This window comes from Budorcas taxicolor, chromosome 1 (genome assembly GCF_023091745.1).
Source record: "Budorcas taxicolor isolate Tak-1 chromosome 1, Takin1.1, whole genome shotgun sequence".
Lineage (NCBI taxonomy): Eukaryota > Metazoa > Chordata > Mammalia > Artiodactyla > Bovidae > Budorcas > Budorcas taxicolor.
In genome coordinates, this window is record NC_068910.1 from 16,646,192 (window position 1) to 16,665,427 (window position 19,236).

The following is a 19,236-nucleotide window of genomic DNA, read 5'->3' on the forward strand; positions in this document are numbered from 1 at the left end:
GAAAGAGAATGCATACAGATTACCTGACTTTTAGCAATTATTATTATTTCTTGCAATAATTATGATAATAGAAAGGTAATCATTTCAGTACATCTGGAGCACAGGATGTATTGGGAGGAGGTATGACTAAACAGGAAGAAAGTAGTAGTTTGCGGCCAGGTTACTATGCTAATGACTGAAATACGTGTTATTGAGAGTAGGCAGCCGCCGAAGGATTTTAAGCAAATGAGTAACAACATGCAGTTGTGTTAACAGAAGTAAAAAATACTAATGGAAATATGAAGGGGACAAAGCTAGAGGGAATCCAATGAAAAGGTACTGGAATAGTTTGCAAAGGTATTAGAAGAGCCTCCAATGAGGTTGCTATTGAGGAAGGAATACTTTGCAGAGATACTTCGTAAGTAGAATTGACAAGACTTCTGGTAGGAAGAGGAACAAAAAATGAGTCCTAAAATTCTTGGATGATGGGATGGATCCAGGAGAAATTGAGAGAGCCAAGTAGAGGAGCAAGTTTTATAGGGAGCATACTGTCTTCAGCTGTGTACATTTTCAGCACACATACACGACTAAAGAACCCCCCTGGAGATCTGCTTCCGTTGACAACTGAGAGAACGAAGGGGAGGAGATATCAGCTGAGGAGTCATTGGTGTACTGGAATATTCTTGGTACTTGATTTGGTATTCTAAGGAAAGCAGGAAAAGAGAAGAGACAATATATTATGTAACAGGTGCTCCATGAGTATTTGTCATCTGAGTACAACAAGGGACATGGTTTAAGTGTGGGTGGAGGAAAACAAATATAAGAAAAGAGGCACAGTAGGGGGAGAACCAGAGAACCAGGAGGAGAATGGTATGCTGTGAACTCAGAAAGGTCAAAGATTAATGGCTAAGCTAAACCCGGACTGTGTGCTTTTCCTCCAGGCTTTAGTTCAGTCACTGTACCGTTCTCAGTTACTGGCAGAATTCTGCTTTTAATGTGCATTTTAAAAAGAAAGTGGTTGATAGTAAAACAGGGAAACTATCTTATCCAATATTCTGCAGGATTTTTATCTCAGAAAATAAGAAAGCTATGTACAATTGCTGGCAATGCACTTTTTTCCTTGGATAGTCTCTTCCCGTTGGCCACCACTAAAGGTAACTTAAAATCAAATAAATAATTGGATTTTTAATCTTTTCACTCAAAGGTGAAGTATGAAGTAACAGAAGATGTCTACACTTCGAGAAAAAAACAACACCAGACCATGATGCATTATTTTTGTGCGTTAAATACTCTTCAGTACAAAAAGAAAATAGCATTGTTAGAACCTCTTCTGGGATATATGCAAGCTCAGGTGAATACTGTACTGTGTTTTGGTTTGTAACTGTCCTGAGAACTTTCTTTTAAGTTAGATTTTTATGTTAAATGTAAAGATATTATAAACTAAGGTCAAATACTCATTTTTGTCTGTTTTTAAAGCATTTTTTAAAATGTCGTCAGTGTGCTATCTTAAGGAAGTTAGAAGGGTTTTCCTTGCAAATGAAGATTTCAGATATTTTAGGGTAAATTAAACACACTTACCTTGGATTTAGACCTTGTCCATTGCAGCTGAGGATAGCGAACAGAAAGCTAAAGCACTCCGGAGCTACTCCTATTGCTCAAGCTTCCAGTCACTCTTGTTTTATAAGAAATCTGAAAGAGAATGGACATGCTTGAGTTTGTCTCATGTTCCTTGCATACCTCCTGAGTTAAATTGGATAAACTCCAAAGTATTCCAAGAGTGGTACATCAGGAAGGAGGCTAGAAAATTAAATTTGAGTAACATAAAACAAAATGGCAGTGCTCTAAAAGGAAGAGTTTATGAAATTTGAATATTCTTTTGAAAATGAGTGCTTATTATTCCTCTGATATAAAACTTACTTATCTTTGTAGTAAACATGAAATAGTTTATCTGTGTGACTTACTTGAAATGTTTGAAAATGCCTTTTCTAATTTTAAAAACTTACTTACCATATGTATGTGTTACTGTATAAGAGGATGCATGGTGAAATTTAAATGTAGTCTCTTCAGTGACTCTGCTCAGTAAAAATCACTGTAAACTACAACCTGTTTTTACACAAATGGGAATAACCCTTTTTACTTAACTATGTATCTTGGCAATTGTGTATACGATTCACTCTAAGTATTTTGTTTGTGTGTGTGTGTCTCTGTTGTTGACCCTCCCACTCCCACACCCTCTTGCCCCAGATAAGTTTCTTTAAGATGGGTTCTGAAAATCTCAATGACCAACTGGAAGAATTCTTAACTAATATTGGAACGAGTGTACAGAAGTAAGTATTTTCTTCCTTAAAACTGAAAATGAAGTTATGAGAATAAGCTAACAGCTAAATACCATAATCTAAAAATAGTTAGCACTTAATTTCAGATGGGCTGTTTTCCCTGCCATGGGAGTGTTTCTTGAGTGGCTTGTGGATGTTTCTTGGTTTTCTCACCATCCCTTCCACAGCATTTGGACTCTGAATTTCATAACAGTGTCAAATCGGATGGTATTTTTATTGATTTGAAACTAGGTTTTGTGTCTGAATATAATAGGCACCTAATAGTAATTATCCATAAGTGAATTATCTTCACAGTTATCTGAATTGTAGAGTATGGATGGGAGATTATTAAATAAATCTAGAGAGAGAAAAAGCAGTTCTAATCAGCTTCAAAATCCGAGCAGTCATGTGGTTAAACTGTGATATGGAGAGAGATGAAAATGATTACTGCTTAAAGGCACAGGACAGAGCAGTTTGAAAATTCCTCCAAAGTGAGTCATTCGGTGTGGATTCATTAGCTTTGGAATTTGGTATTGGTTTCAAAATATCTAAAGTTTCAAAACGTAAAGCTGCTTTATAGCATGCTACTGCTGTTCTTTAGGAAAACATACAGAACAGATATACAGATAAATGAGATTGGTGAGGTGTTCTTTGTTCTGGTTGGTAGTAAATAACCTCTTCTCTCTGTTAGTGTTCGCAGGGAAATGGACAGTGATGTAGAGACCATGCAGCAGACAATAGAGGACTTGGAAGTGGCCAGTGACCCCTTATATGTGCCTGACCCGGATCCCACAAAATTTCCTGTTCATCGAAACCTAACCCGAAAGGCTGGCTACCTTAATGCTAGGAAGTAAGAAAACTATTGTTATTTTCATATATTGTGAATCAATTAAGGCAATAGCAAGTCAATATAATATATAATTGATATCTCCAAATTGTTTTTATTTTACTAAATATAGAATCTTTTTACTAATACCACAATTAGTATTTATGTCAACTTTTTGACTGATGAGGTACATGAGTAATTTTCAAAAGTAAAATTCTATTTAGATTTTTATCAAATGATTTAAAATTATTGTAAACAGGGAAACCAATTAGAGTTTAAATAAATGGCATAACAAGTAAATGTTATGACAATCATTATCATAATTTAAAATATATGTAATCGCACCATCAAGTCAAATGTTAGCTTTTACCTAAAGAAAGGATGAAGCAAGTTAACCCTCGAAGTAAAATAAATTTTGTTTTGAATTTATTCCCTTGAATGTTGGACTGTATTTTATGGAGCATCATTATAATAGCTATAATTAGATCATTTCCAGTCTTGTTTTGGAAATATATACGTGCACACTCACGCAAGGGGGTCAGCATATGTGAATTTATGACTGAAAAACTGATGTTTATGTTTTTTAGGCACCTTCATGCCATTTTACCTGGCTTGTTATTAAAGAATAAATGTACTTTCTTCATTTAGTAAAACAGGCTTGGTGTCATCTACCTGGGACAGACAGTTTTACTTCACGCAGGGTGGAAACCTGATGAGTCAGGCCCGTGGCGATGTAGCAGGAGGCCTGGCCATGGACATAGACAACTGCTCAGTCATGGCTGTGGACTGTGAAGACAGGCGGTACTGTTTTCAGATCACTTCTTTCGACGGCAAAAAGTTAGTATGTTTCTCTACTGTTTAAAAAAAACTGTCATATCTTAAACTACTGAAATGTAGGGTAATTCCTTTGCATTTGGACACTGTGTATATCTTTTAGAATGATTATGTATCAGGATAATTTTCATTTTAATTTTGTAGAAATTAGTTGAATTTTCCTTTTTGACTTGCATAAATGATGTCTTAATATTTTGAGGCTGTCAAAGCAAGTTTATGTGGTAAAGACGTGTGATTTCATGTTAAGAGATTGGTCACTGAAAGTCCAGCATGGTGTCGGAAAGGCAGCACAAGTTAGTATAAAGAGTTTCAGCATGGGGTCAGAAAGTTTGAATTCTGGATCCACCAGCTACTTTATAGTCTTAGACAAGTTACCTAACCTCTCTAAGCTTCATTTTTCTACTTGTAAAATGAGGGGAGGGAGGGTCTTCATTTCTATTTTATAAATTGATATGAAGACTAGAAATCTAACATATGTAATGTGCCCAGTATGTAGTAGGTGCTAACGGTAATATTTTTAAATGTTAATCATATGTTTCTGATCATATTAGTTATTTAGGCCATTAATATTTATATGCCATGTTAAAAATTTCTGTTACCTTTGCATTAAACAAGAATTCCATAAAATAGCCTTAAAAACAAATTTTTGAGAAGCACAGAAAAAATATAAAAGGGAGTATAAAAAAAGTTATAACCTCACTAACCAGAAGCAACAATTAACTTTTTGGCTATTGCCTTACAGTTTTTATATTTTATTCTAAGTACATTTTTTAAATAGTTAAGAAAATAGTCCTTCTGTAAATATGTAATGGATGTCAATTACTGTGTGCCACTTATGACACCAGATGTTGGGAGTCCCTGTGTTCATTTGTCCAAATTACCAAACTGTTAATGTTACTGGATGTATTTACATTTTTATATTTTCAGTTTTCTGCTAATGCTTAACATGATTTTCCATTTCAAATTCCCAGTGTGATGCAAAATTAGCAAAAACAATTTTTTTTCCTAACTCTTAAAATATTAACCTCTATAGATGAACCTAGCACCTATAATACAGAGTGAGGTAAGCCAGAAAGTGCAAGACAAATATTGTATATTAATGCACGCATGTGGAATATAGAAAGATGGTACTGGTGAACCTGCAGGGCAGCAATGGCAACGCAACATAGAGAACAGACTTGTGGGCACAGTGGAGGAAGGAGAGGGTGGCATCAATTGCGAGAATAGCGTGGAAACATACATTCAGTTCAGTTCAGTTCAGTTGCTCAGTTGTGTCCGACTCTTTGCAACCCCATGAACTGCAGCACGCCAGGCCTCCCTGTCCATCACCACCTCCTGGAGTTCACCCAAACCTATGTCCATTGTGTTGGTGATGCCATCCAGCCATCTCATTCTCTGTTGTCCCCTTCTCCTCCTGCCCTCAATCTTTCCCAGCATCAGGGTCTTTTCAAATGAGTCAGCTCTTCGCATCAGGTGGCCAAAGTATTGTAGTTTCAGCTTCAACATCAGTCCTTCCAATGAATACCCAGGACTGGTCTCCTTTAGGATGGGACTGGTTGGACGTCCTTGCAGTCCAAGGGATTCTCAAGAATCTTCTCCAATACCACAGTTCAAAAGCATCAATTCTTTGGCACTCAGCTTTCTTTATAGTCCAACTGTCACAACCATACATGACTACTGGAAAAACCATAGCCTTGACTAGACGGACCTTTGTTGGCAAAGTAATGTCTCCGCTTTGAATATGCTGTCTAGGTTGGTCACAACTTTCCTTCCAAGGAGCAAGTATCTTTTAATTTCATGGCTGCACTCACCATCTGCAGTGATTTTGGAGCCCAGAAAAATAAAGTCAGCCACTGTTTCCCCATCTATTTGCCATGAAGTGATGGGACCAGATGCCATGATCTTAGTTTTCTGAATGTTGAACTTTAAGCCAACTTTTCACTCTCCTCTTTCACTTTCATCAAGAGGCTCTTTAGTTCTTCTTCACTTTCTGCCATAAGGGTGGTGTCATCTGCATATCTGAGGTTATTGATATTTCTCCCGACAATCTTGATTCTAGCTGGTGCTTCCTCCAGTCCAGCGTTTCTCATGATGTACTCTGCATATTAGTTAAATAACATATATATTACCATATGTAAAATAGATAGCCAGTAGGAATTTGTGACACAGGGAGCTCAACCCAGTGCTCTGTGACAATCTAGAGAGATGGGATGGGGTGGTGGAAGATGGGAGAGAGGTACAGGAGGGAGGGGACATATGTATATCTGAGGCTGATTTATGTTGATATATATGGCAGAGGCCAACACAATATTGTAAAGTAGTTATCCTCCAAAAAAAGAGAAGAAAATATAAACCTACATCTCCTTATGTTAGTGATTAATATATTGAAAAGTTTTACTTAAAAATATTCAAGGAAAAATAGTAAATAATGAAGTAAAATTAGTGTTTTCTATTAACACCACTGATTTATATTTGAAATACATGTGGTGAGTGTCAGAAAGTTAAAATGCATTGTCTTAGTGTCAGTGTCCCTTTTCTATAGCCTGCCTTCTGAAAACCAGCACATTTCTTTTTGGTACCTCTTGGCAGAGACAGACCAAGTGAAGAGTTGTTAAAATCTAAGTCCTGATACCTCTGGTAGTTAGTCTCCTTCGTTACATGTTTTCTGTTGTGTTTTGTTTTTTGATACTGATTGGTTTTATGTGTGTCTTTAAAGGTAAACATTTCTCATTCATGTTAAAAGTACTTTAGAAAAAAGTTGAATGTCAGACTTTTGGGTTTTGGTTTTTTTTTTCAGGTCTTCAATTTTGCAAGCAGAGAGTAAAAAAGACCATGAAGAGGTAAAATTTTATCTATTCATATTTAATTTCTTTATCATCACCTTAAGCTCTTTTTCCGATGATAAGATATATTGATGTGTTCATTTTAGATATTTGGGAAATCATGGTTAATTTTTTCATAAAAGTCAATTGTCCCTCAAGCAACATTCTTAAGTTTCACATGGCATTTTATAAGTGGACCTATAAGTAGAGAGCTTAGAGATCCCTGCTTGCTGTCCTTTTAGAAGCTCAGATTCAGAAATAGCCTTGTGACTGCTGCTTTCTGGCAGGCTGTTAGTATCATGAGGCTAGAGTTTAGTTTATTCCCTTCTCTTACCAACCCTCTGAGACAGTATTTGCTGCATTAAGAACATAGTAGCAGCAGATGTAGCATGGCAGTAAGCAACTAAAGTTTAAAGCCTTGGGGAAATGAAAGAAAGAAAAACAGAAATGTGGGAGTGTTTATTCTTCCTCATGACTCTCTTGTTTTTGGCCCCACTTTTACTTGTAGTACACCAAATATGGAAGGTGAGTTACTGCTAAGAACTAACAGGTGAAAACCTGTGTCTTGAGCAATCTTCAGTGAAAATATACTCTTAAGTTGATTCTGAGCCATTTTATCTGCTATTATATAATTGTCTTGGTAGAAGACAATGTTGGAAATTATGTAGAGATCAACTTTTATTTACTTCTTATAGAAAAGAGTAGGTATTAAAACCTGCTTTTGGTCTCTGAGGAATACAGAAATACGTCTGTTCTTTGCAGGGTTTTTACCAAACATAATAAATATTAGGTTAGTTTTGTGAGGCTCCTCAGGCACCAGAATCCTTGAGAGTGAAGCAGAGGATGTGGGGCAATGAGTGTTTTCTGTTATTTATAAACCTGAAAGGGAAATATGTAAAATACACTCACAAGGAATATATTTAGCTCTAACTTTTTTGCATTGGTATTCATCATGATATCTGAGTCCAGACTGTTTTATTTGGTTGGGATTAGAGGAGGATGTGATATTAAAAAAGATAAATACAGACTATTAAATTATAATTTAATATGATGGCTATATTTTTAATGAAATAAATGTGGGATTTAAAAATAACAAATCTCTTCAGTGTTCTGTTATACCTTCAAGTATTATACATATATATGCTTTTGTATATAGGAAGGTATCTTATAAGAAAGATTATATGTTACTTCTACTGAAACTTCTATGTTAGTTAAATATTGAATACTCTCTTTTAGAAGGGAAGCACTATAGAAAAAAATACTAATCATATTTTTCTGTTTTTTCCGCTTGCAGTGGATCTGTACAATAAATAACATATCTAAACAAATATATTTAAGTGAAAACCCAGAGGTAATATTTTTATTTTATGGTATCCAGATCTGGCAAAATTTAGTAATTCAGTGGCTTATATGGCTTTTCCTGCATTTTCTCAAGTTCTGTGATCTTTTAGCTTGCTCCTGAATGCTTTATAATGATCTTATGAATTTTAAAAAATCAGTGCTAACTGTAGTGGGGTCTTTTGCTTTCACTAACTTGATCTCCTGCCAATCTAGATTTTTCTTTCTGTTATGTCCCTTGGAAACAACAAAAAATTAAAATACAAATTAGGTGACTTGTTAATATCTAGGGAATATAAAGCGAATACAGAGTTTGGATTTGAATAATTCAGACTTACTGTACTTTTATCAGAAGTCAAAGTTTTAATATTTTTGAGATTATCCAGAATTACTTATATTAATGAGAGAAGAAATATTTAATCACTTTGTGATAGTGTCTTCATATTTTTGCCTAACTATAAGACACAGAAGTACAAAAATGTTTTGTGATTATTTTTTCTAGTGTACATACTGTTTTATTTAGCTTGTGTTTTAAATAAGTTTTAAATTATTTAATAAGTTTTAAAACATTTTTATGGAAACTTTTTTCAAAACTGGCCTGAAAATATCCATATTAACTTTATCAGTAAATACACAGATATTTCTGAGCATAAATACATTCTGTAAAATTATGTAAATTTCAGCATCATAGTCATATACTTAATATTTTGTGATTATTTCTTACTCTTTTTAAATTTCTATACTTAGCAAGTTTGAGTGCACATATGCTAGGCACTGTACTAGGTGCTAGCAATACAAACCTTAATCTAAAAACTCTGGGAGTTAAAAATTTAAAGAAAAAACAATATTTCCTATTATGTATATTAGTAGGAAAAAATCAAGTTTTTCCCTTAGATTTATAGGAAGTAAGAGGAAACTTAAGTTATAATGTTGTGAAGTTAATTATATATCTTAATACTAAGGCTAGAAAATGTGGAACTACTTTAGTAACTTTTACAAAAGTACAATTTAAGTTTACAATTTAAGTATAACTCAAGACTGCTCTGAGAATTCAGAGTTATATTTAAACTGTTGGTTTTCTTGCTTTACTAATTAGTCCTTTTTTTAAAAAATAGGAAATTGCTGCACGAGTAAATCAGTCAGCTTTGGAAGCTGTCACTCCTTCCCCATCTTTCCAGCAGAGGCACGAGAGCCTGAGGCCGGCAGGGTGAGTTACCAGACTATAGGTTATTTAAAGAACTATATGGGCTATTGAAAGTGTTAGCAAACACTTGGATTTTAGCAGTGCTAGTTACATTAGTACAAAATAGTTCTAGAAAATGTACTTTCAAATTGGTGAATTCACCAGCAAGAGCACTAAGTAAATAAGGATTCCAAATTTCCTTAGTGTTTATCCCTAGGTTAAAGTGATTTATGTTTCTGAATTTAGTAGTTCGAAAGAAATCTTTTGATAAAGTAGCTGTGATTTGGGGTTGTATTTATTAAAATTTGTTCTTCTTATCACTTTATAAAATTATATATTTTTTCTCATGGTTTCAGTGTTTAATTTGCAAGAAAAAACTAAATGCAATGCCTTCTTGTTTTCTTCTCTGCTTAGACAATCTCGGCCACCCACAGCTCGAACCAGCAGTTCAGGATCCTTAGGATCTGAGTCCACAAATTTGGCTGCCCTCTCTCTAGATTCTCTTGTTGCCCCAGATACCCCTATACAGTTTGACATCATTTCTCCTGTGTGTGAAGATCAGTCTGGCCAGGCAAAAGCCTCTGGCCAGGGAGGCAGGTGAGTGATAGGTCTGTACAGCTGTAAGGCTTATGAGTCCAGTTCTACAGTTGAGAGCCATCTCTCACATATCTTTGTGCATCAGCTATGTTTTTCTTTCTGTAATTACCTAACAGAATTTTGATAGTTGAAGAGGAATCATGAAGGCTTTTCTCTGTTTTTGCCTCAGTTAAATGAGTTCAGATAATTTAGTTTTAGAAATATTCAATTCTGAATGGTTTATCAGATCTACTTCTAAGGTATTTACTCTTAAAATTACAGAAGAAAGGTGACAGTCCTGTGACAATAAAGTTGATATCATGACAATATTTTAATATATAAGAGTAATATATAGGTGCCATAGGTTTATTGGAAAATGTTATCTTGTGTTAGAATAAGAAATCTCCAGCAAGGTACTAAGACATTGTCATGCTATGAATTATTAATGAATTATCTTTATTTATATAATGATAAATCCTTGTCAAAGTCATTAAAATTTTTCTTTGATTATGGATGAGGCAAATATGGCTTAAGGCAAATCATTTATTAAGTAGGTTGGACACTTAATAAGTTGATAATGTAGTAACTGGGTATACATGAGTGAGGCAAAGAAAGAATAATTTACATTTGATCATAGGAAAATACTTAGCATTTGATAAAATAGGTCAGATACATATTAGGGAGGTCAATTTTATGTTATCTGAAAGCCAGTGTTATCTTAGAACCACTTAGCTCTCTGTTTGCTTATAAATCCTACTTTGGATTGTACTTTTCTTCCTTTATTGTGGGTGTGTCATGAGCCAAGCACACTTAGGAAAGAAGTTGCTTCCATCTCTGGTTAGTTGTTCTTCTTGCATTCTGTTACGTGTGTCTTGAGAAATCAGGCCTAATTCTAGAAAATGTTCAAATTATTGTAGTTAATTTGCGTCACATACTTAGAGGACCTAAAAGGTGGTTTTGTTTTTTTTTTCCCCACAATCCAAGGAAATTCCTTACACTTTTTCTCATATAACTAAAGTTGAAGCTAAATCAGCCATTTCTCTGTCCTAGTTTATTTAAATTCAGGAACTTTTGCAACATAGTTTATTATGATGTCGATTTTTGTATGTTTGTGGCTAAACATCCTGTCTGTCTACATTTTCTGAGATATAGCAACTTTGAGTTCAGCCTATTAGTGTGAGGGCAGGGGCCTTCGTAACAAGTAAGTTGGTCATCAGTAGTGTTCCTTAACAGGAAGGGGTGTTTTTGAGCTTTAAAAAAATGTGTGTACAAGGTTTTCTGACTTTTAGTTTTTAATTCTGGGTTCAGTGATTGAGATTGGTTCCCTGTGGCTCATGGTGACTGACCACTGGATCATAATTTTTTAAAATACTTTTCAGGCGTACAAATCCATTTGGAGAATCTGGAGGAGGTACAAAGTCTGAAACTGAAGGTAAAATAAGTGTCGTGTTCTTATATTTCAGAGATTCTCAGAGCAGTAAACTGAGAGAAGAATTTGTTGTTTACATTTGTTCTGCTGTGTGTTTTAACCGTATCTTTCCTTCAGTTTTTTCTTTTTACTCCTAGTGCACTTAAAGCAACAGAACTTACTCAGACTTAAGATTTCGTTATTCACACAAAATGATAGAATCTCATACTTTTGATCTCATAGTCAGGTTCTCATTGTATAAGATATCCTTTGACCTTCCTAACAGCTGTTTTCTTCTGGTTCTGGAGCATAATTTTTTTTTTTCTTTTTCCCATACTTATTTACTTTGATATAATTTCAAACTAACAGTAAAGCTGTCAGAATAGTAAAAGGAATTTTTTTAACTCAGAACCACCAGTTGCTGAAGCATAATCTTTTGCTGTTGGAATTTGAGATCTTACTTTTTCTGTAACATGAACACTGTAGTTAGGAGTTATTTCTGAGTGCTTCTGCTACAGTGAATATTTCACTGGAAAACCTAAAGAGGGCAGTGTATTTAATTCCGTAGGAAAAGAAATGTGGGATTTAAAATTACATAATGTACCTTGTTTTGTTGTAGAGTCTATTCTTCATCAGTTGTTTATTGTCCGATTCCTTGGTTCTATGGAGGTGAAATCAGATGACAATCCAGATGTTGTTTATGAAACAATGCGCCAAATTTTAGCTGCCCGGGCCATCCATAACATCTTTCGTATGACAGAATCACATTTATTAGTCACTTGTGATTGTTTAAAGTAAGTAGTAACCTGTCCCTCAAAAAACTGTGGGAAAAAATATTTATATAATTGTAGCATAATTAACATTTTTTTCCCTAAATTTTATTTATTATTATAGGTTAATTGATCCACAGACACAAGTTACAAGGCTCACGGTGAGTTCTGCATGTTTAAAGCTTTAAGTCTCTTTGTACATATACACATCTTACACATCTGATAATCCTGACTGAATATTTGGATAGGGAAGCATGAATTATGATTGATTTTTAGGTGGCTATAATTGAGTTTATGGCCATCTCTCCAAAAAAAGTTGTAACATCCCATGTAGTTGAAAGAATCAGTGCAGTCTGGTGTGATATTTAGTATTCATATTTATCCGTCAGTTAGGGAGCATATAGCATACACTAAAGAAGGTAGCTCAAATAGTGAAGCGTCTGCCTACAGTGCGGGAGACCCTGGTTTGATTCCTGGATCAGGAAGATCCCTTGGTCAGAAAGATCCCCCGAGAAGGAACTGGCAACCCACTCCAGTATCCTTGCCTGGAAAATCCCATGGACAGAGCAGCCTAGTGGGCTACAGTCCATGGGGTCACAAAGAGTTGGACATGACTGAGTGACTAACAAAGAAACTAACAAATTAAGGAATTAAAAGGCCAACATGGTTGAGTTTATTTTATAATTATCTATTTTGAAATAGCTGCAGGTGTGTGCTTGTTTAATCATTTAATAACAGAGATCATATTTGTTACTGAATTTGACTTTGTAAAATGTGTTAATGACTAATAAATTCAGTATTCAACAACCTTTTAATGTTCCTGGCAATCCAAACCAAATGTGAGATTGTTTGTTCTTGGATTACCATTCCGTTAAGAAAAATGATTGATTCTAATGTTCTGTTTATGTTATTTAATAACTAAGTACATGCGTTTGTCATATATAAAAGCGCTGTTACAATGATCTGAAAAAATCTCACGTTTGCTTCTGATGTTTTCTGTACAGTTTCCATTACCCAGTGTAGTTCTGTATGCTACACATCAGGAAAATAAGAGGCTTTTTGGATTTGTTCTTCGGACATCAGGAGGGAGAAGTGAAAGTAACTTGTCCTCAGTCTGTTACATATTTGAATCAAACAACGAGGGTGAAAAGGTACGTGGCTTTTCAAAATGTGTTTCTATTGTAAAATATGTGTCAAAGTTCTTACTAAGATTTCTGGATAAAACTCCCAAACTTTGTCTAGTGCAACTGAGTTGCTTCACCAAAGCCTATTGTTTTGAAGAAAGCTGAGCTGATGGGTTAGGCTATCTGACTCCACAGACCTGTGTCTTCCTGGCCATTGAGAGCTGGTGCAATCTTCTGGCTTCATTAACTTGTCTTGGGAATGCAAAATATTCCCATAATCAGCCATTTCCAAATATCTCCAGCTTAGAATAGCAGCAGTAGCTGCTTGCTTTGTTCTTTGCAGCTTTACCATCTTAGTGATGAATCTGAGATAACAAGAAGTGAGGGACTTGAAAGATGTGAGAGCCAGTGGTAGAAGCTCACAGACTGAAGAAAATACACAGAGGCTTGGTTTTGGGGCTGGAACATTCTTAAATCAACTTTTGTTTGAAAAAGTATATTATAATGAGTTATGAAACTAGTTACATCAGCCATTTGGATACTTGAAATTATCACCTTGATGTATGAACTGTCTGAGTTTTTCTTACTTTTCCCCCCTTTAGATTTGTGATTCTGTTGGATTGGCAAAACAGATAGCATTGCATGCAGAATTGGTAAGAATCTAAGATACTTAATTATCCAAGAGTATTAACTCAAGTAATCTAAGAGCTTTTATATTAACAAGTAAATAAAAATGATTTTGCTATACAAAGTTAACAATAGATGCTATTGCTGATATATAGCATTTAGAATTTGGATAAATGGCTAACATTAGGATGTAAATTTTTGGTGTGCTTTCTCATATAAATGCAAATAATAATTTGAAAAGGTTACAAAGGTAATATTAATTGAAAAGGTAGTTATTTCATATTTAATTCATCAGTTGTATTCATCTATTCCTCAGGATCGCAGGGCATCAGAAAAACAAAAAGAAATAGAGAGAGTAAAAGAGAAGCAACAGAAAGAACTCAGTAAACAAAAACAAATTGAGAAGGTATGCAGTCCTAATGTCTCGATCTTCTCTGACCAGATATGATGTTTACACAGAGTTTCCTTAATTCAGCACTGTGACTTTCATATTGGAATTTTCAAGTGAAGGTTCCATTTCCATTCGCTTAGCTACCTCATAAACAGATGATTCACAGCATAGCAGAAAAGGATGACATTTGTCTTCTGGGCTTCACTGCTCGGCTTGTGGGATCTTAGTTCCCCCACCATGAATGAACCCAGGCCCTCAGCTGTGAGAGCACAGAATCCCAACCACTGGACCACCAGGGAATTCCTGACATCTGTCTTCTGATACAGTGTTTACATTATAGTTACATTGACATGTAGTGTGACTTGTTGTTCAGTCACTAAGTCATGTCCCACTCTGCAGCCTCACAGACTGCAGCATGCCTGGTTTTCCTGTCCTTCACTATCTCCCGGAGTTTGCTCAAATTCATGTCCATTAAGTCAGTGATGCCATCCAACCATCTCATCCTCTGTCACCCTCTTCTAGTGTGACTTGCTATTTAGCAAACAAACTAATATTCCAGTGAAGGTTGGAAGGTTGTCTCCTCAAAACAGGTCTTTTGAGAGGAGATATGTATGGCTTTCATCAGTGGTAGTTAAGTAGGTATGTCTGTATATACTTTCTCTAGTTTATAGTGAGAGCTAATAATGGCCTGAATGTAAGTTGTTAACCGTAAAAATGCAGATGATGAAATGTTGACTTTGATAAGATTTCTAGAACAGTGTCAAAATATACTTCGGTGTTAACATTGGTTTGTGTAGTCTTTGTTTTCAGTGAGTTGCCAGAATTATGCATACATATTTATGACAGACGTATGGAAGTTACTCTCAAGTATGTAATGCTTAGTTTTCCATTTGATTGCATATAAATTAACTCAGTTTCTTTTCTGTCTTTTCCAATAGGACTTAGAAGAACAAAGTCGGTTGATAGCTGCTTCCAGTAGACCAAACCAAGCCAGTAGCGAGGGGCAGTTTGTTGTCCTTAGCAGTAGCCAGTCAGAAGAGAGTGATTTGGGAGAAGAAGGAAAGAAGAGAGAGTCAGAAGCATAAACTTATCCTTGCTTTTTGGTTGATATTTCTCCCCCCTTGGAATTTGTTGACAATTTCTGTGGTAAAATGGCACAAGGTAACAACAATGTTGAACTATCAAGGAGACTAAAATTTGTATTTGCTTGTTTAACTTCATTTTTTAAACTAATATTGACCTTGATAACTTAGGTTTGCATTGATTCTTTTTTTTTTCCCTTAGAAATAATATACTATGCAGTAACTTTAAATTCCACATGTCTGAAAGAAACCTGTTCATATCCCTGAAGTAGATTGCTGAGGGATTACAGTTGCTTAAGCCTTTTCTTCCTCCGAATTGTGAACTTATTACCTTGCATTGTAATTGGCTATGACCATAAGAAATCATTTATTCTTCAGCTTCAGATATTCATGGATATGCTCCCTCTCTTTCATTAGGAACATTTTGCTGGCAGTGAGGAAGCTTTTGACTGAATAGGTTTAAAATCCTTGCATAGAAAAATTTTCAAGTTTGCCAATATTTTAACAATGTTAAATGTGCAATAGGACTTTTACAAAACAGAGGTTTTAGACTTAAAGTTTCACATTGTGGCAGGTGGTACTGTAGATTTCAGGGCGTTTTCTTGGATTGCTCGCATTTCTCTGATGTACAGCTGATGCCAGTGGGAAAGAAGGTTAAGTGTCTTCATTTCAAGATTGCTACAGCCCTTGGCATTTATTATCACATTCTTAGTTCTCAGGTTGGGACTTGAATTATTGCTGCAGAGCAGTAATGGTTAAAATAAGATTTTGGAATTTAGTAAAAGGGAATTTTTTTTTTTGTTCAAATAAGTTTTAGATTAGGATTTAACATGTAAAGATTGTTACAGGATAAATACATTGTATTTTCTGCATTGTGTGAAATAATTTTTATTGAAAATCAAGGGACATTTAGAAAGAAGTTCTATAGCAATTATGTTTCCTGCTTAAAGTAAAAATTCCTAGAATTTAGTTTAAAAATGTAATCTTTTAAATTTCAGACTGATACTCACAGTATTTTCATAATTCCATGTTTTTATAAAATGCTGATCACCACTTTATATCCGTGTAGGCAAATAATACGTGAGCAGAGAATAATTTGCACTAATTATTGTAAATACTTATCCTCTTTAAATGAGTATAGTAAAAGGTCTAATTCCATGAAAGCCTGAAAAGCAATTGAGTGCTTGGTCGAGGAGAGTCAACCCAGGAAGGATTTTAACCTGGTGCCAAGGTTAAAATGACACTTCTCTACTGCCTAACTCTATGACAGAACTTGATTTTTTTTTTTAACTTGGATTTTTAACATTGCTGATAGAAATTATATTCCTGTGTTTCACATGTAAAAGTACATATAGCCACGTTAAATATATTGAATAAAATATTTTACATAGTCATATATTTAAAATTTTCAAAAGATTAGCCACTAATTTTACAAGGAAAAAAGCCTTTTGTTATTTGACGTATAGTTTTTTCTTCTTAGTTCTGATTTAGAAATGGCATATAGTTCTCAGCTGTTTTACAATGTATATACACTGTTTTCTCTAGGAATGGAATAGATAATTATATATAGGATTGTGGTGTTTTTTTTAGCCATGTACCAAATGGGAATAATGATTACTTAATAATCATTATTTTGAAGCCTTATGTGACCAAAACATGCAGTAAAAAGTAGAAATTTATGGAATACTTTTTGAAAAGAGTTTATTTTGTCCTTGCTAAAGGGAATGCTTTCACAGTAGTCTGTGCATCATTCCTTTTTGTAGAAATTGAAATTTCTTCTGTGATCAGCATTCGGTTAGCCATGGCATATCCTGCTTTTAAGACCGTTTTGAGGATTAGTAAGCTTTTTGTCTCAGTAAGTCTTTTGTTTATACTACAAGGTCGCCACCTCACTTAGTTCAGGTGTAGCTTGTCAGCCACCACGCAAGGAAGGTGGTCAGCATTAGGAGACAGTGTGAACCAGGCTGGTGCTTTGCATGGTAGCAACGCGTTGCCCTTGGTGAGCGCTCTCGGTCAAAATGTAGATGAAAGGTAAAGGTACTGAGACTTAGGGATGCTGGACAAACCTGTGGCTTTTCTTAAGTCATATCTTGTTAGGAATTTCTACAATAACACGCTCATGCGCATAGGTCAGACCAGAGCGCATTCCAGTGCCAATCAGAAGTCATGTGTGGGCTTAACAATGTTAGGTGATTCAACTTCTGTTTCGTTACTGTAGAACCATGTGAACTATTTCCATTATGGCAGATACTTAAGCATCAACTTTAATAAATTCTATGTTTTGTTTAAAGAAGGCTCCCCATGGATTTCTGCATAACATTCAAGCTGATCTTTGTTCCCCTTTGAAATCCCTTCAAGCTTTTGGATGCTCTGGTGGTAACGGCATTAGATTTTGGGATATCTTTCTCAGATTCAAACTTGCATTTAATGGTTTTTAGACATTAACAAAACGGATTCTTTAAAAGGAAAGAAATTAAGTCTACCTAATACTGCGAAGCACTCTGCTCCCTGTGTCAAGAGTACTTTTATAACTATGGTAATGAAGTCAATAGATAGCAAACTAATTATTCCTTCCCCCTTGTAAAATTGAGAAAACTTGCTAACAAGGAACTGGAACTGTTATCTTGAACATAGTCCCCAGTCTAGTTTTTGCCATGACTATCCCCAGTCTAGTTTTTGCCATGACTATAATGATTATAAGTCACGTGTTTAATATCAACTTCCTTGTGTTTAATTTCAAAAGAATTCTCAGATTCCACAGTATAGAGGTTGTAAATTTATGTTACTTTTATGCTTGAGAAAAGGATATTAGGGTGTTAATACCATTCTATGTCACATGTAATCATGTATAGTAAAGGCATCTGAGTTCCTTTTGAGTTATATATAGGAACTGCAAGTATTTGAGTTGAATCCTCTTATACATGCTGACAGTCTAAGAGCCTATGTTTTGCAAAATCTGTCACCCAAATTAATAAAATGAAAATATTAACATTGACTTTGATAACAATGTCCCAAGCATTCAAACTGTACTTTAAATATTCAAACACACGGATTGTAGCAAGCAAGTCTTTGACTTTATTTTTAGCAAGTTTGGCTTACTCTTCTTTCATGAGATTTTTTTTTTCTTCCATAGTAATTAATAATACATAGAAAATTGAAACTGGAACTATATTATACTTTTTAACTAATCTCTTGTGGCTGTACTCATATGTAATTTACTTAGGTTAATATGAGAACTGGGGAGTAAGTTATAACTAATGTGCAAAACCGCTTTGTATATTTGGTGATTTTGTAATGTAAGTGAATTGGTTAATTCTTATTTCACTGATACTATTAATCATGTATATGCAATTACAAATTATGCTACATTTCTCTTTAGAATTAAATTTGAAGAACCTGACTTTATGTAATGGTGGTATACATGTGGAGTGGAAAACTTATTTTTTCATTATGTCAAAATAAGTATTCCTGATAAGGCTTCAGGAAATATGCTGTTAGGAGATTTTTAATGTATAATAAAGTCCATGATTTTTTATAGTCTTTTTTGTATGAAATATCTGGTATATACTCTGAATTTTATTGCTCCGAGTAATTTCAAATGATGCTTATAAAACAAATGGACTTTTTCTTAATCTTTTATGATACTATTACACATCTGACTCTACTGCAATCCCATAACAACTAAAATGTGGGGGGAAATGTCACTCATGAGGAAATAGTACTAATTCATATCTAGTGACTTTTTCCTTTTAGAAAAATTGAGGGACTTTTCAGTAATTACCCTAGACATGTTACAGTGTATACTTGCTGTGCTCGGTCCTAGTCAAAGGAAGTCCTATAGTTTAAAGGACCAGGTTATTGTGTATGCCAGCTTACGTGGGTTGGGCCTGTAGTTGTAATACTAATGAATATACATCCGCTGTGCTCTCTGTGGTTCCCTATAACATTTACTAAGTTCTGT

The 19,236-nt window shown here is 34.8% G+C and overlaps 1 protein-coding gene across 2 annotated transcripts in view; it reads left to right on the top strand.

Annotated features, from left to right (window-relative positions):
* Positions 1–19,236, top strand: part of APPL1 (adaptor protein, phosphotyrosine interacting with PH domain and leucine zipper 1) — a 35,807-nt gene that overhangs the window by 14,159 nt on the left and 2,412 nt on the right. The window contains exons 8-22 of one of the 2 annotated variants that reach the window (XR_008199843.1): positions 1,184–1,330; positions 2,224–2,306; positions 2,986–3,144; positions 3,769–3,957; positions 6,752–6,794; positions 8,071–8,127; positions 9,230–9,321; positions 9,712–9,894; positions 11,253–11,305; positions 11,901–12,075; positions 12,176–12,212; positions 13,056–13,202; positions 13,778–13,828; positions 14,119–14,208; positions 15,132–15,354. Coding sequence is in view for 1 of the 2 variants with exons in the window: in XM_052644596.1 (XP_052500556.1) it covers positions 1,184–1,330; positions 2,224–2,306; positions 2,986–3,144; positions 3,769–3,957; positions 6,752–6,794; positions 8,071–8,127; positions 9,230–9,321; positions 9,712–9,894; positions 11,253–11,305; positions 11,901–12,075; positions 12,176–12,212; positions 13,056–13,202; positions 13,778–13,828; positions 14,119–14,208; positions 15,132–15,278 (1,653 nt within the window). In the remaining variant the exon portion in view is untranslated. Of the gene's footprint in view, positions 1–1,183; positions 1,331–2,223; positions 2,307–2,985; positions 3,145–3,768; positions 3,958–6,751; positions 6,795–8,070; positions 8,128–9,229; positions 9,322–9,711; positions 9,895–11,252; positions 11,306–11,900; positions 12,076–12,175; positions 12,213–13,055; positions 13,203–13,777; positions 13,829–14,118; positions 14,209–15,131; positions 15,504–19,236 lie in introns of those variants that run through there. The other variant, XM_052644596.1, reaches the window with a different exon arrangement.